Source organism: Oryctolagus cuniculus, chromosome 19, assembly GCF_051225735.1.
Source record: "Oryctolagus cuniculus isolate XC-2025 breed Fujian yellow rabbit chromosome 19, ASM5122573v1, whole genome shotgun sequence".
Taxonomy (NCBI): Eukaryota; Metazoa; Chordata; class Mammalia; order Lagomorpha; family Leporidae; genus Oryctolagus; species Oryctolagus cuniculus.
The window spans coordinates 11,163,829-11,181,842 of record NC_142885.1 but is presented as its reverse complement, the minus strand read 5'-3'; the positions used below and the strand labels follow the sequence as shown (position 1 = coordinate 11,181,842).

The window sequence follows — 18,014 nt, the reverse complement described above, 5'->3', positions numbered from 1 at the left end:
TTCCAGCTTGGCTGCAGCCTAGGCTGTTGTTGGCTTCCAGGGAGTGAATCAGCATGGGAGAGGCCTCTCTTTGTCTCCCAAGTAAAATAAATACATAAAATGTTAAAAAAAAAAAAAAAAAAACACCTCGTCCCAGGGCTCCCATCGTGGCACAGCAGGCTAAGCCACCTCCTGCAATGCCAACATCCCCTACAGATACCTGTTCTTGTCCTGTCAGCTCTGCTTCTGATCCAGCAGCAGGTGACGGCCCAGGTGCTTGGGCCCCTACACCTGCGTGGGAGACCCGATGGTGTTCCAGGCTCCTGGCTTTGTCCTGGCCCAGCCCTGGCCATTGTGGCCATTTGGATAGTGAACTAGTAAATGAAAAATCTTTCTCTCTCTGAAACTCTTTCAAATAAATAAATAACTCTTTAAAAAAATAAATAAAACTCTTGCCTGTGACCTGGAAAACCCACAGGGGCCAGCAGTCGCCAGCTTCTCCGAGTCACCTCTTTGCAAATTCCCCTTTGCTCTAATCTCTGCTCCTTTGCCGGCCAGGCTACGTCCCCACGGAAGGATCTGGAATGGTCCTCCTCAAACCTCCTGGCCACAAAGTTCACAGCCAGCCTATCTTGCTGTGTAGGCTGAGCTCAAGCCTCATGTCCTTAGAGGCCTCCCCTGGTCACTCTGGCCCTTGCACAAGTCACTGTTTCTTGACAGCTAGTGGCATAGCTCAGGTTGCCTCGCCTGTTTGTTCAATGTCTTGCCATTCAGCTCCTTTTTTGAAATTTTATTTACTTGCGGAGCAGAGAGACAGTGAGACAAGACAGACAGAGAAAGCTTCTTACTGTTGGTTCACTCCCCAGACACAACAGCCGGGCCAGGTCAAAGCTGGGAGCCAGGAACCGAATCCAAGTCTCCCATGTGGGTGGCAGGGACTCAACTATTTGAGTCACCACTGCTACCTCCCAGGGTCTGCACTGGCAGGAACTGGAGTCGGGAATGCAGCCAGGACCTGAAACCAGGCACTGGGAAATGGGCATGAGAGTGCTAACCATGGTCTTCACTGCTAGGCCAAATGCCCATGCCCCAGCTTCCCGGCTTAAAGGTCATCTCTGTGCCACGAAAATAGCAGTTTGGCCTAGGTCTCTGCTTGCTCTGTAGCCCACAGCCCAGCACAGTGCTCGGCCAAGTACCCAGGTGCTCCAGAAATACATGCGAGTGTCTACCATTCATTCGGCGAGTGTTATGTAAGCACCTGCAGGGATGAGTGTGGTTATCGAGGAGGCACAGGGTGTGACGGAGGCTCCCGGTCCAGACCAGGAGTGGGTGTCAGGGGAGTCCTTCCATCCAAAGTGAAAGCTGGGGCTGGCGCTGTGGCGCAGTGGGTTAAAGCCCCAGCCTGCAGCGCTGGCATCCCATATGGGCGCTGGTTCAAGTCCTGACTGCTCCACTTCCAACCCAGCTCCCAGTGCTTGGGCCCCTGCACCGGCGTTGGGAGGTCCAGAAGCTCCTAGCTCCTGGCTTCCGATTGGTGCAGGGAGGGTTTGAGCTGGGAAGTGGCCCGTCAGGTCTGTCAGTCTGAGCAAGCTCATGGTTCCTGCGGGATAGGGAACGGGTGAGAGATGGGAACAGCGCTGAGGCCACGGTGTGAAACGCGGGGCTGTCCAGCAGAGTCCAGCAGGTTTTAGGAAGTAGCATCAGTGGGTAAAGATGCTTTTTAAAAAGTCCACTTGGCTTCATTTTAGTTGAAGAGCTTAGAGAGAGGTGACCTACTGTCACCTGCTACCTCCCAGAGTGTGCATTAGCAAGAAGCTGGGATTGGAAGTGGAGCTGAGACTCCAACCAAGGCCCTTCACTAGGGGACGCAGGCACTCCAAGTGGCATCTCAACTGTTGTGCCAGGAGTCCGCTCCTGAATGACTTCGTTTAGAAAGGGCATGTTAGTCCAGGGAGCTGAGGAATTTCTTGGTACAAAGGAGAGCCATGCTGAAATGCGTGCAGGGCAGGAGTGGCCAAGACCACGGGGGAAGTGGGGTCTGTGCCGTGCAGGGACCGCAGGACAGCTAGACTATCCCTGTTCCTCTGCCTTGATTCCTCCAGGTCTTCAGCGTTTTCTGATCTGTCGTCATTCAACGCTCCAGCTCTCATCTCTCTTGGGAATTAGTGGGTCTCGGAGAAGTCCCTGACAAACAGAGACAAAGCCGCTCTCAGGAGCAGTTGACTTTGGAGTCAAATTGTCCCCTCTGTGGCTGGGAGCCAGGACCCAGGCTTGAGGCCTGTGGGAGGCAGAATAATGGCTCCCAGAGATGTCCATATCCTGATCCTTAGAAGCTGAGAATGTTTCTTTTCATGGCCAAAGGGCTTTTGTAGGTGTGTTTAGATTAAGGACCTGGGGGAGCGGGCATTATGGTGTCACAGGTTAACTCTCTCCTATCAGAGTGCCTGCAGAGAGTCCTGGCACCTCTGCTTGGGATCCGGCTTCCTGCTGCTGCACCCCAGGAGCCACAGACTGGCCCAGTGCTTGGGTCCTGGTGCGAAACGCAGATCTGGACTCCAGGCTGTTGCAGGCATTTGGTGGTTGGGGGTGGGAGATGTCTCCTCTCTCTGTTGCTTTGTCTTTTAAATAGATGAAAACTGGGCTGGCACTGTGGTACAGCAGGTTAACGCCCTGGCCTGAAGGGCCGACATCCCATATGGGCGCTGGTTCTAGTCCTGGCTGCTCCACTTCCCATCCAGCTCTCTGCTATGGCCTGGGAAAGCAGTGGAAGATGGCCCAAGTCCTTGGGCCCCTGCAACCACGTGGGAGACCCGGAAGAAGCTCTTGGCTCCTGGCTTCGGATTGGCGCAGTTCCAGCCATTGTGGCCAATTGGGGAGTGAACCATCGGATGGAAGACCTCTCTCTCTCTCTCTTTCTGCCTCTCCTCTCTGTGTAACTCTGACTTTTGAATAAATAAATTTAAAAAAATAGATGAAAATAAACATGGAAGGCCTTAAGAGATACAAAGAGAGAGGCACAGAGTGTAAGGGGATGCACTGACGGGAGTGATGGAAACTCACGGCTAGCAGGTCACGAGCAGGCCCAGAACGGGGTGGAGTGGGGGGGGGGGCAGCCCCACCAAGGACAGGGTAAGAAAGTGTTTTCTCTAGGTGCTCTGCAAAGAACACTGCCCTGCCAATACCCCCAAGGGAGCCCAGGGAGACCCACTTCAGACCTCCGGCTTTGAGAACCGAAAAGATAATAAAACCACAACTCAATCCAGATCTCTCGCGTGGCTGGCAGGGACCCAAGTGCGTGAGCCGCCGCCTGCTGCCTTCCCGGGTGCCCAGCAGCGGGAAGCTGGAGCTGGGACGTGGGCGTCTCCACGCCCAGGCTGGAGGCCCACTTCCTGTGTTGTCTCGAGGCACTGCTTTCCTGCAGACTGGTTACAGGGACCAGCAGGAGGCTGATGCAGGGCCTGCAGAGAGCAGGAGTGACACCGGCCAGTTGATTCCAGCAAATCATGCATCCCCTCCTCAGGGCAAGGCCTGAAGGCTTCGGGAAGTCCCCCCCGCTGGTTCTTTCTCCCTGGTCTCCCTTCCGGCCTTTTCTCTAGAGAATCCAGGTGGCGCAGTGGTTAACCTGCCACTTAGGACACTGGGTTCAGGTCCCGGCTCCACTTCCCGTCCAGCTTCCTACTAACGCTCACCCTGGGAGGCAGCAGGTGACGGCGCCAGTAGTGGGCTCCCCGCTGCCCAGGCGGGAGACCCAGATTGAACTCTCGGCTCCTGGGTTTGGCCTGGCCCAATCCCGGTGGCCGTTTGGGGAGGGAACCAGTGGGAGGGAAGATTTCTTTTCCTCTTTCTCTCTGCCTTTCAAATAAATAAATAAAAGGAAACGGATGGGCCAGGGGAACCGTCTGGGAGGCTTGGAGGCATAACACGGCGAGTCAGCATGTCCAGGGTGTGGCGGCCTGCCAGGAGCTCTCCCGGCCGCTTCCTCCTGTCCTGCCCCAGGGGGCGCACCGAGGCCCACACTCCGCCTTCCATCAACAGACCGGGGACAGTGCTTTATTCTCTTGGCACCTGTGAAAGGGTGGCTACAGGCCCCCCCGCATTCTTTGCGGCTGCAAAGTGGGAGCTCTGTGGTGGGGGCAGCACACATGAGAGACGCTGGTTCCCGCTGCGGGGAGGGGCCCCTGTCCCTGCTTCGGCCCCTCCAGTCCCCTGGTCCAGCCGAGCACCATCCGAGTCCAGGCCCTGGGAGAACAGGGCAGGCCCTGGGAGACTGAGGCGCCCCATTCACGGTGAGGCCCCCGGGCTGCAGGTCGGGGAAGACAGAGGTCGAGGGTGTCGGAATAGGAACCCCACCTAGGACAGGGGGTGAGGGGTGATTTCCCTGCCCCTCGTTTTGTTCTGGCCAAGCAAAACATGGGCGTGTCCGTGGAAGTGGACCCACAATAGCTGATGACAGGCTGGGGTCACACGGTGAGCAGGCAGGGCCGGGCTCCCCCCACCCCACCCCGCCTGCCCCCTGCAGGACCACCCCATCAGGGCAGGCTCTCTCCCAGGCAAGGGCAGGAAGGGGCGAAGTGAACTGCAGTAGCCACAGGAGGAGGAGGAGGAGGTGGGTGGCCTGCAGGGCTGGCTGGGTCATAACGGCCGGCACAGGACGCCGGCGTCCTCGCCGTGGTCACAGTTGTGAGCATCCCAGCGAATGTGGGAGCACAGAAGCAGCGTGCTCTCGTCCCCACGGCACTTGACGTTGTCCAGCAGGATGGGGCCCCGGCCCGGGCCGAAGTGGGCCTCGCCGGGGGCCGCCAGGGCCTGGCCACAGCCCAGCTGGCGGCACAGGACGCCGGCTGCCCGCAGGTCCCAGGCATCATCGCACACGGTGCCCCACTGCTGCCCCAGGAAGAGCTCCACGCGCCCCTCGCACCGGTGGGCTCCGTTGGCCAGACGAAGGTGCCCTGTGTGGGCAGAGACAAGGGCTGGGGCTGGGCGGGGTAGCCTGTGCCTGGTCGCTCCCAGGTTAGGCCAGGGAAGGGGTGGTGGTGGGGCACCCAGCACTGCCCTGGGAGCCAGTGGATGCCGGAAGGCTAAAATGGGATGGGCATGGGGGCGTCAGTCTTCCTTCAGGGGCTCAACACCGGCCCCACCCCCCAGCGCCAGGCCGAATTCTGAATTCTTCCGCTACTCCCCCTCAGGACAGGATCTCGATCCCGGCTCTCCCAGTCTCTAAAGGGCTCCAGCTTGAAACTCCCACCTCCTTCCTTTCCCCAACTCCGTCATGAGGCCTCAGAGAAGCGCCAACGGACGAGCGTCCCAGGCAGGGCCCCGTGCACACCGCGCGGGTGCTGGCCCACCCTGGTGCCTGCACTGTCGGGGGGGCCCTGGGCGCTTACCGTCCCTGGGCCGAGGCGTGGGCACCCGCGTGGTCTCAGACCCCTCCTGCTGGACCAACTCATCTGGGCCTAGCTCAGGAAGCAGATTGGAGAGGAGGCTGTCACCCTAACGGACACGCTCCTTGGGGCCAGCTCAGCCCCAGCCCTCCCCCAGGGCTGTTCAGAAACAGCAGTTCAGAAACAGGGCTGTGCTGCTTCGACTCTGGGGCCCAAAGCAAAAGCTTCCTGGGGCTCGGGCCTTTGGGGCCAGGGCTGTGGGTGGAGAAGAGAGGCTTGGGGCTGAGCTTTACAACGACCGGCCACCCTGCAAATGCCACCTTCCCCCAGGCTCGTCCCAGAGGTCACCCCTCGCCCGCGCAAGGCTGACTCCCGATTTCACCAGCGCGGCCCCACCCTCCCCAGTGGCGGAACCGCAGCCACCCTAGGGCCCGCAGCGCCGCACACGGCACCAGACCGCCTCCCGCCGCAGAGCGCCAGCCCTGCCAGCCCCGCCCCTGCCGCGCAGGCGCAGAGCGCGCCGACACGCGGGGCGCTCCTCTGCGGAGAGGGCGTTCCCCCGGGCCGCCGCCGTGCCGCAGAGCGCTCACGCGCGGCCCCGCCCACTCCCCCGCCAATCCCGTGCGGCCCCGCCCGTACCGCAGTGCCGCGTACACGTAGGCCCCGCCCACCTTTACAGGGCCTGCCCCGCCTACGCCGCAGTGCGCGCTTACGCACGGCCCCGCCCATCTCAGACCCGGCTCTGTCCTGCCCCTCCGCAGTGCGCGCGTACGTTACGGCTCCGCCCACCTCTCACATCCGACTCCGCCCCGGCCTCGTCCCCGCCCCCGCCGCAGTGCGCGCGTACGCACGGCCCCGCCCATCTCTCAGTCCCGGCCCCACCGCGCCCGGGCCGCAGTGCGCGCGCACGCACGGCCCCGCCCGTCGCTCGGCGTCTACCCTGCCCCGCCCCCGCACCACAGTGCGCGCCTGCGCGCGGTCAGGCGGTCACGCGGTGGCCTTTACCTGCGCAGAGCGCGCCGGCGTCCTCGTGGTGACCGCAGTTGTGCTGGCCCCAGCCCAGGTGGAAGCAGTCGCTCAGGCGGGCCTCGGTACCCGTGCAGCCCACGTTGTCCAGCAGCACGGGGCCGCGGCCGTAGCCGAAGTGCCCGAGGCCCGTGGCGCCCAGCGCGGGTCCGCAGCCCGCCTCGCGGCAGGCCACGCGCGCGTCCGCGAAGTCCCAGTCGTCGTCGCACACGGTGCCCCAACCCCCGGCGTACAGCACCTCCACGCGGCCGCGGCACGGGCCCGGGCCGCCCACCAGCCGCAGCCGCCCGCCTGCGGGGCGCACAGGCCCGCGGCCAGAGGGGCTGGGCTGGGGCGAACGGCTCCTGGCCAGAGCCCCGGCCCGCCCGCCCTCCCCGCCCCGCGGCCCCGGGGCCCTGCTACTTACTCTTCCTCCCCGCTGCCCAGGCGGCGGTGGTCAGCGACGCAGTCTCCCCCGAGGGCTGGGCACCGCCCCGAGTAGCTGCAGAGAAGGGGGTCGGGGAGCCCCTCCCAAAGCTGAACCGCACCCCACTCCGCCTCCAGCCCAGGGTGGCCGTGCCGTCCCTGCGTGGCCGTGGGCTCTCCAGAAAACTTGATTGGAACGAGGCGAGGTCTAATGCCAGCCGCCACTCTTAATTTCCATCCCACAGATACTGCCAACCCGAATTCCAAACGCGGTTTCTAACCGTGACTCAAACTTTAATTCAACCCCTTTCACAAGCAAGGCCCTTCAGGTCCCAAAGGCTCCTACTGCCCCCTCCCACCTTGCAGAACGCTGGGCTCCGTGTACCCCCCTGTCTGCCCCGCCCACCCCGCCTCTCTCTGATTCGAGCCTGGGGAGGGCTGGAGTCTTTACCTGCGCGCTCCGTGTGCCAGGCCGAGTCGTCTCTTGTGGCTGAGGGTGGCGGTGCTGTAGGAGTTGCAGGGTCCAGGACTGGAGCAGGAGAGAGGGGAGGCGGCAGGCTCAGAGGCTGGGGGGTTCTGTCCGGCGAGGAGGGGAGGGTGGCCCGAGAGAAGCAGACAGGACGTGGCTTTCGGGGCTGGGAGCTGAGCCCCAGCTGGGGCCCAGTGTGGTCTGCCCGGCTTGGACATCGGCTGTTATTTACTTTGGCTGCACAGGTACACGATTCACGGTTTGGACAGCCCCCCCACACACACACTTTTCATTTCTCTCCAAAGTTCTCAGAAGCCCAAGGCGTCCACGAAGTGGAAACAGAGAAAAAGACCTTTCCCACCAGGGCAGGCCATGCACAGTCCCCAGCACTGGGTAGAACAAGCTTCACCATCCCCAGGGTACGGGTGAAATAGGGCTAGACCGGGCCAGGGGTGTGAGCTCAAGGCCATGCAGCAAAGTTAGCCTGCTGCGCCCACGGCGATGCCCTGGCTCCCGGATGGCTGGAGGCGCCAGCCCTGGATTTGCTGTGAACCAGAAGGAGCCATGGGCAAGCACTGTCTGTCTTGGAGATTCTAGGCAGGGAGAAAATGCCAACGTGGAGGCACAGTGGCTAAGTCACCGCCTGCGACACCAGCATCCTGGTTGAAATCCCAGCTGCCCCGCTGCCCACAAAGAAAGAAATCTTAAAACACAGCATCGGGTTTACAGAGGGCTGTGATAGGCAATTCTGCTTTAAACAGAGAACTCTGGAGTATCTCTGGGATGATTCTAGAGTATCCTTCCTTTGAAGTAGTCCATGGAGAGTAATTGGAAATTGCTAGAAAATTCGGGATGTATTCTTAGGGTACGGGCCACAGGCCTTACACCGTGGAATACTGGCGGGGCAACACTGCAGTACTGCTGCCTGGGTTGCAGCGTGCCACGGGGGACAGTACTGAGATATTAAAAATCGCTCGCCCACTCGGGGTGCACTTTATCTCCTGCAGCATCAGGACAGGGCCCGGCCCCGCCCCGACCGGCGCCCCGCCCCTGGCCCCGCCTTCGCTTGCCACCCCGCCCCGCCCTCGGCCGGCGCCCCGCACCTGCGCAGAACACGCCCGCGTCCTCGTGATGCCCGCAGTTGTGCACGCCCCAGCCCAGGCTGGAGCAGCCGGCCAGCTGCGGCTCAACGCCTTCGCAGTGCACGTTGTCCAGCAGGATGTGGCCCGTGCCGTAGCCGAAGAAGGCGTTGGTGGTGGCGGCCAGGGCCGCGCCGCAACCCAGCTGGCGGCAGACCACGGCGGCGTCCGGCAGCCCCCAGTCGTCGTCGCACACGGTGCCCCACACCCCAGCGTGCAGGATCTCCACGCGGCCCTGACACGGGCCCGCGCCCCCCGCCAGGCGCACGCTGCCTTCGTCTGGTGCGGGGAGAGGGGCGCACGTTGCACAGGGCTGCGCCTTCCACCCCAGCGCCCCAAGACCCAGGCGTACCCACCCCCGGAGGCGCTGCCTGCCCACCGCTCAGATGGGATTGGCTTGTGGATCCCAGGAGAGACCCAGCTTGGCATTCCCGGCGTGGGGTGGGGTGGGGGGAGCCAGCCACCTTGCCTCCTATTCTCCCCAGCTTCCTCCTTTCAAGCCACAGCCCTGCCTCCAGGAAGCCTTCCCTGATTGGCCCTGATGGGACCCCCTCTTCCTCCCCCGATTGCCCTGCCTCTTTGGTCCTGACCATTACTCCGTGCATGGCCGCAGCCCCCAGCCCCACTTCCTCGCCATCCCCAATCCTCAGTTTGGGTAGGGCCTGGCTGGGGCTTGCCTCTCCTGAGCGCCCCGCACCCCACCCGGGCTCACCTCTCCCATTCTGCAGAGATGGAGGGGGCGCGCTGCTGGTCAGCGCTCTCCTTGTGGCATACTGCGAGGGCAAGAATTCTGCGGAGGAGAGGCCGGGGGCAAGAGAGGAGGTCAGCCACCTGCCTGTCCTCCACCCTCACCCCTTGGCAGCTCTTGGAAATGCGCATTCTCGGGCCGCACCCCAGACCTGCCAAGAACACCGAATCTGATGATTTTCTTGAAAGTTGGTAGCGCTGCTGTCCAGGTCCGAACCACTCCACCACGGTGCTGGGTTTCCGCCCAGCCCCTGGCGACGCAGCCCCTAGCCCCGTCCTCCGATGGCCACACAGTCCGATCCCCCCCCTCCCCGGGCCGTCTCACCCCTAAGTGGAGCCCACCGCCCAGCGGCCCGCAGCTCACCCTCGCACAGGACGGCCACGTCCTCGTAGTGGAAACAGTTGTGTACGCCCCAGCCGCGGCTGCCACACTCGCTCAGTGCCGCCTCCTGCCCGCGGCACTCCACGTTGTCCAACAGGATGGGGCCCCGGCCCTGGCCGAAGGCGAGCGGCCGCGGCACCGGCAGCGCCAGGCCGCAGCCCAGCTGGCGACACACCACGTTGGCGTCCACTACGTCCCAGTCGTCGTCGCAGACGCTCCCCCAGGAGCCGTCGTGCAGGACCTCCAGGCGCCCCCGGCAGCGGCTGGGGCCCCCCACCAGCCTCAGCTCTGCGGAGAAACAAGCTGGCGCGCCCCGGCGGGGCCAAGGGAGTCCCTGTGCCCGATCTGACCTCCGGGCGGACCCCCGTGGCCAGAAAGCCGTGGGACCCCCTGGAGTCAGTCCCTTCTGTGCAGTGGGGAGACTGTGGCGATCCCCCCACCCCCACCACACAGCCCGGGGCAAGTAGGGTCACGGCAGGGGGCTGGTGGCTCCCCACTCCCCTGAGGTCTTCTCTCAGTCCAGCTGCACACCTGGGGGCAGGGGAGGGTGAGGGTGGGCGGGGCAGCGGCACCTACCTGGGAAGGGCAGTGGAGTGGGCTGGAGGGCACTGGCTGAAACAGAGTGGGGAACAATGTGGGCCCCTCCCCCATTCCTCAGCTGCCGCCCCTCCCCCACGGTCCTCTCCATCCCCACCGCCCCCAGGACTCCTGCTTTTCCGAAGCGCCATTGTCTCTGGTCCCCGTAGGACTCCCCACTTCACCCCCACCCCAGAGAGGTCTGCCTGACTCGCCTGCTTCTCCCCTGCAGGACTCCCAGCCCCTGGGCTCTCTCTGCAAAGCGGCCTGACCAGCCTCCCTTCCTCCCTCATCTCCCCTTTGTCTGATCTCCAGCTATTTTACCCCTTCTGGTTAACCCTGCTCGTTTTAGTTCTGCAGACCCCAGACCCAGCCTGGAGCCCCTTCCTCCAGGAAGCCCTCCTGGACCCTCCGGTAGAAGCGCTGCCCGTTTCCTCGGAGTTTCCTGGGCCCCACGTGCATGCCTCTCTCTCTCTCAGGGCCACCTGTGTGGTCCCTGCCACCCCACACGGGAGACCTGGCTGCTTCCCCCGGCTCCTGGCTCTGCACTGGCCCAGCCTAGCTATTTGTGGGCATTTGGAGCGTGATCTCCGGTGAGAGATCTCTATAAGTCTGTCTCTCTGCCTTTGGAATAAATTAAGTAAACAAAAAAAAAATTTTTTTTTAAGTTTGTGGAAGGGGCCGGCATCGTGGCGTAGCGGATAAGGCTGCCACCTGCAGCACCAGAATCCCATATGGGTGCCGGTTCAAGTCCCAGCTGCTCAACTTCCTATCCAGCTCCTTGCTAATGGCCTGGGAAAGCAGTGGAAGATGACCCAAGTCCTTGGGCCCCTGCACCCACATGGGAGACCCAGAAGAAGCTCCTGGCTTCTGGCTTCTTGGGCCACCTGGGCCCAATCAGTTTTTATGGAAGATCTTTCTGTGGAACACTGAATTTCAAAAAATAAATATTAAATTTTTTTCTAAGTTTGATGGGCAATGGAATTAAAAGATAAGTTTATTTCTTAAAAAAGATTTATTTATTCATTTGAAAGGCAGAGTGACAGAGACAGAGACACACACACACACACACACACACACAGATATCTTCCACCTGCTGGTTCATTCCCCAAATGCCAGCAACAGCCAGGGGCTGGGCCAGGCTGAAGCCAGGAGCCGGAAAGCTCCATCCGGGCCTCCCACATGGGTAGCAGAGTCCAGATACTTGGGTCATCATCTGCCATCCCCCAGGGTGTGCACCACCAGGAAGCTTGAATTCTGAGTGCAGCTGGGGCTCAAACCTTCTCCTGGTACTGCAGTACGGGATACAGATGTCCCTAGCAAGATCTTAATTACTGGGCCAAACGCCCACCCCAATAAACTTCCCTTCTGATCCTACTTGTCCGTGAACTTTTTGAGGTACTCTAATACTAGCACACCCATTTCACAGATGAAGAAACTGAGGTTCCATTTCTTTCTTACCTCAGGACAGTCCTGAGGCCATCTGATTCTGTCTGTTCTACCAGCTGCCTTTCCAACAGCTACTGGTGGGCCCATCTCCCTCTTTCCTATGTCCAGGATCCCCCAGCTCCCCACTCTTGGGGTCATTTTAGCTCTCACTTCCGGTCCCGAGCCCTCTGCGCCCCCAAACTTAGCCTCTTTGCTCTTTGTCAGCCCTGGGCCAACATCCGAGCTGGAAAGAATGCCGAATACCGGCTCATTCACAACTCACCTTCCACCATAATTGTACACCCTGGGACAAGGGCCAGGGACGTGAAGGGCCGGGGACTGCGGGGTAGGGGTGAGGGGTGGCGGGGAGCACTCACCCAGCGGCAGGAGGAGAAGGAAGGACAGGGCTGGGGGCAGGGGCGAAGGGGCCGCGCCCCCATCTCCTGGCCTCCACGCCGGGGTCCTTTCATCCAGCTGGGGACCCATTCGTGCCTCTGCGTCCCCGTGCGTCCAGCCAGCCGGTGGTCCCATCAAGGGGCCGGGGAGAAGTCACAGCTGGAACATCTGGAATTCAAGACCTGCACGGCTTACTGTCCGCTGGAGGGGGGGCCAACCTCAGGCCGAAGGGCAGGCGAGGGCGGGGCCAACAGCCAGGGATGAGGAAGACGGGAGCCCACGAATCCCAGCGCATGGTGCAGGTGCCATAGGAGCCCACGTCATTTCGGGGAGCTACAGGTAGACCGTGACTGTTTTATTGTCATTGATTTTTTTTTTTTTTACAGTACTTTCCACTTATAGCAAAGAACTGTGGTGGTTGTGTTTGCTTTTTCCTAAGATTTATTTAGTTATTTATTTATTGACTTGGACAGAGAGACAGAGAGAGAGAGAAAGATCTTCCATCCACTGGTTCACTCCTCAAATGACCACAGCAGCCAGGGCTGGGCCAGGCCAAAGCCAGGAGCCAGGAACTCTCGCAGATGCCTTAACAGGAAGCTAGCTTGCAGGTGAAGCAGCCAGGGCTTGAACCAGCCCTCGGTTATGGGATCCAGTGTGGCAAGTGCTGGGTTAATCTGCTCTCCCACAGGGCCCATCTCAGAGCTCTGGTATTTATTTATTTATTTGAAAGTCAGAGTTGCACAGAGAGAAGAGAGGCAGAGAGAGAAAGAGGGGTCTTCCATCCGCTGGTTTACTCCCCAGATGGCCACAATGGCCGGAGCTGTGCCAGGAGCTTCTTCCGGGTCTCCCACGTGAGTACAGGGGCCCAAGGACTTGGGCCATCCTTTACTGCTTTCCCAGGCCATAGCAGAGAGCTGGATGGGAAGTGGAGCAGCCGGGTCTTGAACCAGTGCCCATATGGGATGCCAGCACTGCAGGCCAGGGCGTTAACCCAGTGTGCCACAGCGCTGGCCCCCTGAGCTCTGGTTTTCTATCCATTGGTACAATATGAGGGTACTTCAAAGAGTTCTTGGAAAAATGAAATCTAAAAAACATGTTTATTTGGGGACGGGCATTTAGCCTGGCGGTTAAGATGTCTGCATCCCGTATCAGGGACCTCTGGGTCTAGGACCCAGCTCTGGACCCTGACTCCAGCTCCCTGCTAATGCAGACCCCGAGAAGCGGTGGTGATGGGTCAAGTCATTAGGCTCAGGGGCCGACGCTGTGGCGTAGCAGGTAAAGCTGCCACAAGCAGGGCCAGCATCCCATGTGGCTGCTCCACTTCCGATCCAGCTCCCTGCTAATGCACCTGGGAAAGCAGTGGAAGATGGCCTAAGTCCTTGGACTCCTGCACCCACATGGGAGACCCGGAAGGAGCTGCTGGCTCCTGGCTTGGGATCAGCTCAGCTCCGGCCATTGCAGCCATGAGGGGAGTGAACCAGCGGATGGAAGACCTCTCTCTCTGCCTCTGTAATTCTGCCTTTCAAATAAATAAATCTTTTTTTTTTTTTTTGACAGGCAGAGTGGATAGTGAGAGAGAGAGAGACAGAGAGAAAGGTCATCCTTTTGCCGTTGGTTCACCCTCCAATGGCCGCCGCGGCCGGCGTGTTGCAGCCGGCACATCACGCTGATCTGAAGGCAGGAGCCAGGTGCCTCTCCTGGTCTCCCATGGGGTGCAGGGCCCAAGCACTTGGGCCATCCTCCACTGCACTCCCTGGCCACAGCAGAGAGCTGGCCTGGAAGAGGGGCAACCGGGACAGAATCCAGCACCCCAACCGGGACTAGAACCCGGTGTGCCGGCACCGCTAGGTGGAGGATTAGCCTAGTGAGCCGCAGCGCCGGCCTCAAATAAATAAATCTTAAAAAAGAAAAAGAAAAAAGTCCTTGGCCTCCTGCCAGCTGTATGGGAGACCAGGATTGAGTTTCTGGCTGCCAGCTTGGAGTACTGGAAGAGTGAATCAGTGGATAGGAAATCACTCTTTCTCTTTCCGCCTCTTAAAAGATAAGTGGATAGATGGATACACAGGTCGATAAGGCAGTGTTGCCTTTAAAAAAACATGCTTATTTTGATGCCATAAGAATTTGAAATTCACGCCTGGTTTTTTCCTAACACACACATCATCACAAACTTTTTGAAGACCTCCTGCCTCCGTAGAAAGTTTTTCTTTCAAATGAATTTAAATCAGAAGACATGAGTCAATTTAAAGAGAAGAAATTGGGGCTGGCGCAGTAGCACAGCAGGTAAAGTCATTGCCTTGATGCAGGCATCCCATATGGGCACTGGTTTGAGTCCTGGCTGCTCCACTTCCAATGCAGCTCCCTGCTAATGCGCCTGGTAAAAGCAGTACATGATGGCCCCAACATTTGGACCCCTACCACCCATGCGGGAGACCTGGAAGAAGCTCCTGGCTTCAGCCTGGCTTGGCCCTGGCTGTTGCAACCATCTGGGGAGTGAACAATTGGATGCAAGATCTCTCTCTCTCTATTCTCTCTCTCTCTCTCTCTCTCTCTCTCTCTCTCTCTCTCTCTCTCTCTCCCTGCCAAACCCCCTGTAACTCTGCCTTTCAAAATACATAAACAAATCTTAAAAAAAAAAATAAAGAGAAGAAATGTTCAGGAAATCTTGGTTCCCGTGCCCACAAATATGCCAAAGTGGCAAAGGAAGAGGCGTCTGGGAGAATTGAACAAGCAAGCGCCACCTGGGAGGCTGTGTGCTTTGGAGGGAGGAAGCCCTCGATCTTGTTTTCTGACTGAGGTATCAAAGTGGAAGGAAAAGCAGGGACCAGTGACCAACATCCAGCAACTGGGCAGGTGCACAGCGCACAGTGGGTGGGTTGGCTGATGCAGTCAGATGATGAGTGGGCAGAGAGGAAGGACCAACACAAAAGGTACCTGGACAGCTGGACTGACAGCACCTGGCTTCCCTGGGCTGTGCGGGAGCCCAGCCCCCACGATGCAGCTGTGAGGTGGTGGTGCACACGCGGGATACACTTAAGCCTGAGGTGCCCCTTCCGGGAGGATATCCCCCCTCCCCTCCCCCCTGGGCTCTCCCTGGCCTTGCCTCCGCCCGCCCTGACAGTCAGGTTGGGGAGAAGAAAACCTATCTGCACGCGGACACGGGGCTTTCAACACCCATTCATGGGGCCCGGTGCAGCCCCAGCGGAATAATCAGCTTTTGTCCTGGGCTGGGGACAGCTGGGAGATGGGGTCTGAAGCCTGGGGGGAGGGGAGCCCCTCAGTGCAATCTTGGCTGTGAGGTGGGGGGGGAAGGGAGGCACATAGTTGTCTGGGCTGTCCCCTGCCTCCCCACCTTGGGCCACCTCCCTCTTAGCCTCCTGGGACACTGCCCCACCTCCACCCCACCCCACCCCAGCTGCCACCCTGTGAGTACAGGGACAACTTCCAGGAATCCTTGGGAGCCCCCTCCCCCACTCAATCCCCCGCCCCCGGCAACCCAGCCCAGGAGCATGGAAGAAGGACCCCTAATCCTGACCCCAGGGACCTCAGATTCCGGCTGACCCCAGCAGTCTTCACGGACCTCATGAAGCCTGGTCACCTCCCTCCTCCTCAGACCGGAAGTTGCTCCCTCCCCACCCCCCAGCCTGCTCCTGCCTCCCACCCTGGGGACCAGGGTCAGGCTGGGGGTTCCTCCTCGCCAGTGCTCTCGGTGACTGTGGCCCCCCGAGGCTGTCTGGTTCCCTCTCTGCTCTCTGTACGTGCACCTGTCACCCAGGTGCGGGCAGGCAGCAGGACGCACCTGCCAGCCTCACGGTCCTCTGTGGGAGTCACTCAGCCCTTATAGCTGTTGCTAGGCTAAAGGAGCTGATGTTCGCAAAAGTGTTAGCCCAGTGTCTGGCAAAGCATCAGGGTGGACGCCATTGTCTTGACCGTCTTTCCTTCTAGACTGTGCACCTCTGAGGGTGGGAGCTGGATCATACCTGGCCCTGAGTACAGACCCGGAACATGTTTGTTGAATGACTGACTGAGGTTTATGGCTGCAGAATCTAAGAATGAAGCAGTCAGAAGGGACCCAGGAGATGGCCAAGGACACCTCCCAGACTGATCAATGGGAAACTTGTCACACGCGCGCACCCACACACACACACACATGCATCAGCACCGTGAAGGGCTCATACCTGGCGGAATGTTCTGGACTCTTTCCGTCCCTTCTCCTACAGTCCGTGCGAGGTGGAGTCGCCGTCTCCGTGCCCGGAAGTTTAAGAGGGGGAAGGCACCCCCAGACGCAGGTGGCCACGGCCCTTTCCTCTTTCCCCTCCGAGGCTGCAAGGCGAGCAGGGGCAGAGTCCCTGTCCATGGGGCTGGCCGGTGGCCCCAGCCTGTCCCCACCCAACCTTGGGGGCAGAGGGCAGTGAAGGGACCGCGGAGGTGGCCTGCACAGCCGGAGTTGGCCCCAGAGAAAGGGCGCCAGGCGGGCGGAGGAGGAGATGGGGTGTGGGGGAGGGCCCCTCCTCTCCCGGCTGTGCTGTACCCCCTCCCTGCCCCCACCCCAGGAATCAGGTTTCTGGAAGCCTGGATGGAGCTCCACCCCCGTGCAGGGCAGCCAAGCGTGCCTGATCTGAGACAGCCCTTAGCCAACCCTGGAGTCCCCGAGTGCCCTAACTCGCGTCGACCCTGAGGGACAGGCTCCCCGCGTGGGCAGGGAGGCCCTCCACACCCCTCGCAGGTGCTGCCCAAGGTGGAAGGAGGCCCTGTCTGCTGGGTGCCCGCGGGTCTGGCCTCCCGTTGCCCCCCAGCCCCCCTCCTTAGCTCACTTTCCTTGCCCTGATTTTACTCAAAGACTTTATCAACTTGAGGGAGTGATACGGCTCCCCCAGCAGGAACCCTGAACTTAAGGGAGGGGCCAGCACTGTGGTGTAGTGGTTAAGTATCCACCCGTGGCACCGGCATCCCATATGGGCACCGGTTCAAGTCCCGGCTGCTCCACTTGTCATCCAACTCCCTGTTAATGGCCTGGGAAAGCAGCGGAAGATGGCCCAAGCGCTTGGGCCCCTGTGCCCATGTGGGAGTCCTGGAAGAAGCTCCTGGCTTCAGCCTGGCCCAGCTCCAGCCATTGTGGCCATTTGGGGAATGAAGTGTGTGTGTGCGTGTGCGCACGTGTGTGTGTGTGTGGTGTGTCTTTTTCTCCCTCTCTCTCCAACTCTGCCATTCAAATAAATCTTAAAAAAAATAAAACAAAGGGGCTGGCACTGTGATTTAGCAGGCTAATCCTCCACCTGCAGTGCCGGTATCCCATATGGGTGCAGGTTCAAGTCCTGGCTGCTCCACTTCCGATCCAGCTCTCTGCTATGGCCTGGGAAAGCAGTGGAGGATGGCCCAAGTGCTTGGGCCCCTGCACCTACCAGGGAAACCCAGAAGAAGCTCCTGGCTCCTGGCTTTGTATTGGCCCAGCACTGCCGTTGCAGCTATTTGGGGAGTGAACCAGCAGATAGAAGACTCTCTCTCTCTCTCTCTCTTTCTCTCTCTGCCTCTCTGAAACTCTGCCTTTCTGATAAATAAATAATTCTTCAAAAAAAAAAAAAAAGTATCTAGGCTCAAGGAAAATACTGTTGGATTCTGCATGGTTGGTGCCTTGTTGCCACCAGGGGGCAGCACATCTCTGAAAAATGCACAAGATCTAACATTTCCACCCCGCAGGTGCTGGGCCTGTTCCCTCCCTGGTCGCAGCCTTAGGAGTCCTGCAGTCCGCTCTCTCACGAAGGGGAATGCAGCTCCACTCACGTCGTGGGCATAGACTCTCCACACCCACACTCGCCGATTTCTTCCCATTTTTTTCTCTGGGGTCCTCTGAGAGCTGAGGGTGCATGTGCAGCCTTGGGAAGCCCTGGTCTCCCATTCCCAGCCCCGCCCACCCTATTCCCAGCAACACCTGCACAGCTGCGTGCCAGCGCGGCCGCGCTCCGGGGACGCAGCCCGTCCAGCTCACTGCCCCTTGGGAACCTCGGGCTGCAGGGGCGCCTCATCTGAGCTCTCGCCAGGTTCTCTCTGCAGCCCAAGCCCCCACCTGCGGCGCTGGCGTCGAACGGGCA

The 18,014-nt window shown here is 60.2% G+C and overlaps 1 protein-coding gene across 2 annotated transcripts; it reads right to left on the bottom strand.

Moving 5' to 3' along the window:
- Positions 1–4,002: 4,002 nt before the first annotated feature.
- SSC4D (scavenger receptor cysteine rich family member with 4 domains) lies at positions 4,003–16,406 on the bottom strand. 2 transcript variants are annotated; one of them, XM_089321096.1, is made up of 11 exons: positions 16,104–16,406; positions 11,910–12,110; positions 10,105–10,140; positions 9,511–9,816; positions 9,112–9,189; positions 8,364–8,678; positions 7,243–7,320; positions 6,793–6,867; positions 6,366–6,677; positions 5,364–5,432; positions 4,003–4,928 (listed from the first exon to the last, which is right to left on the bottom strand). In XM_089321096.1, the coding sequence occupies exons 2-11, from the start codon at positions 12,061–12,063 to the stop codon at positions 4,612–4,614; spliced, it is 1,740 nt and encodes a 579-aa protein (XP_089177222.1). In that variant the 5' UTR covers positions 12,064–12,110; positions 16,104–16,406; the 3' UTR covers positions 4,003–4,611. The 2 variants fall into 2 exon arrangements, with proteins under 2 accessions (XP_089177222.1, XP_008256202.1); XM_008257980.4 differs by having other exon boundaries at positions 11,910–12,096.
- Positions 16,407–18,014: the final 1,608 nt, after the last annotated feature.

What these genes read in the sequence shown, in the direction of transcription:
- SSC4D (XM_089321096.1), bottom strand. Translation starts at nt 12,063, where the DNA reads ATGGGACCACCGGCTGGCTGGACGCACGGGGACGCAGAGGCACGAATG. An exon ending in CACTCCACTGCCCTTCCCAG is followed by an intron (nt 9,817 to 10,104) that starts GTAGGTGCCGCT and finishes GTTTCTCCGCAG; the next exon opens with AGCTGAGGCTGGTGGGGGGC. An exon ending in CGCGGGCGTGTTCTGCGCAG is followed by an intron (nt 7,321 to 8,363) that starts GTGCGGGGCGCC and finishes CTCCTGCTCCAG; the next exon opens with TCCTGGACCCTGCAACTCCT.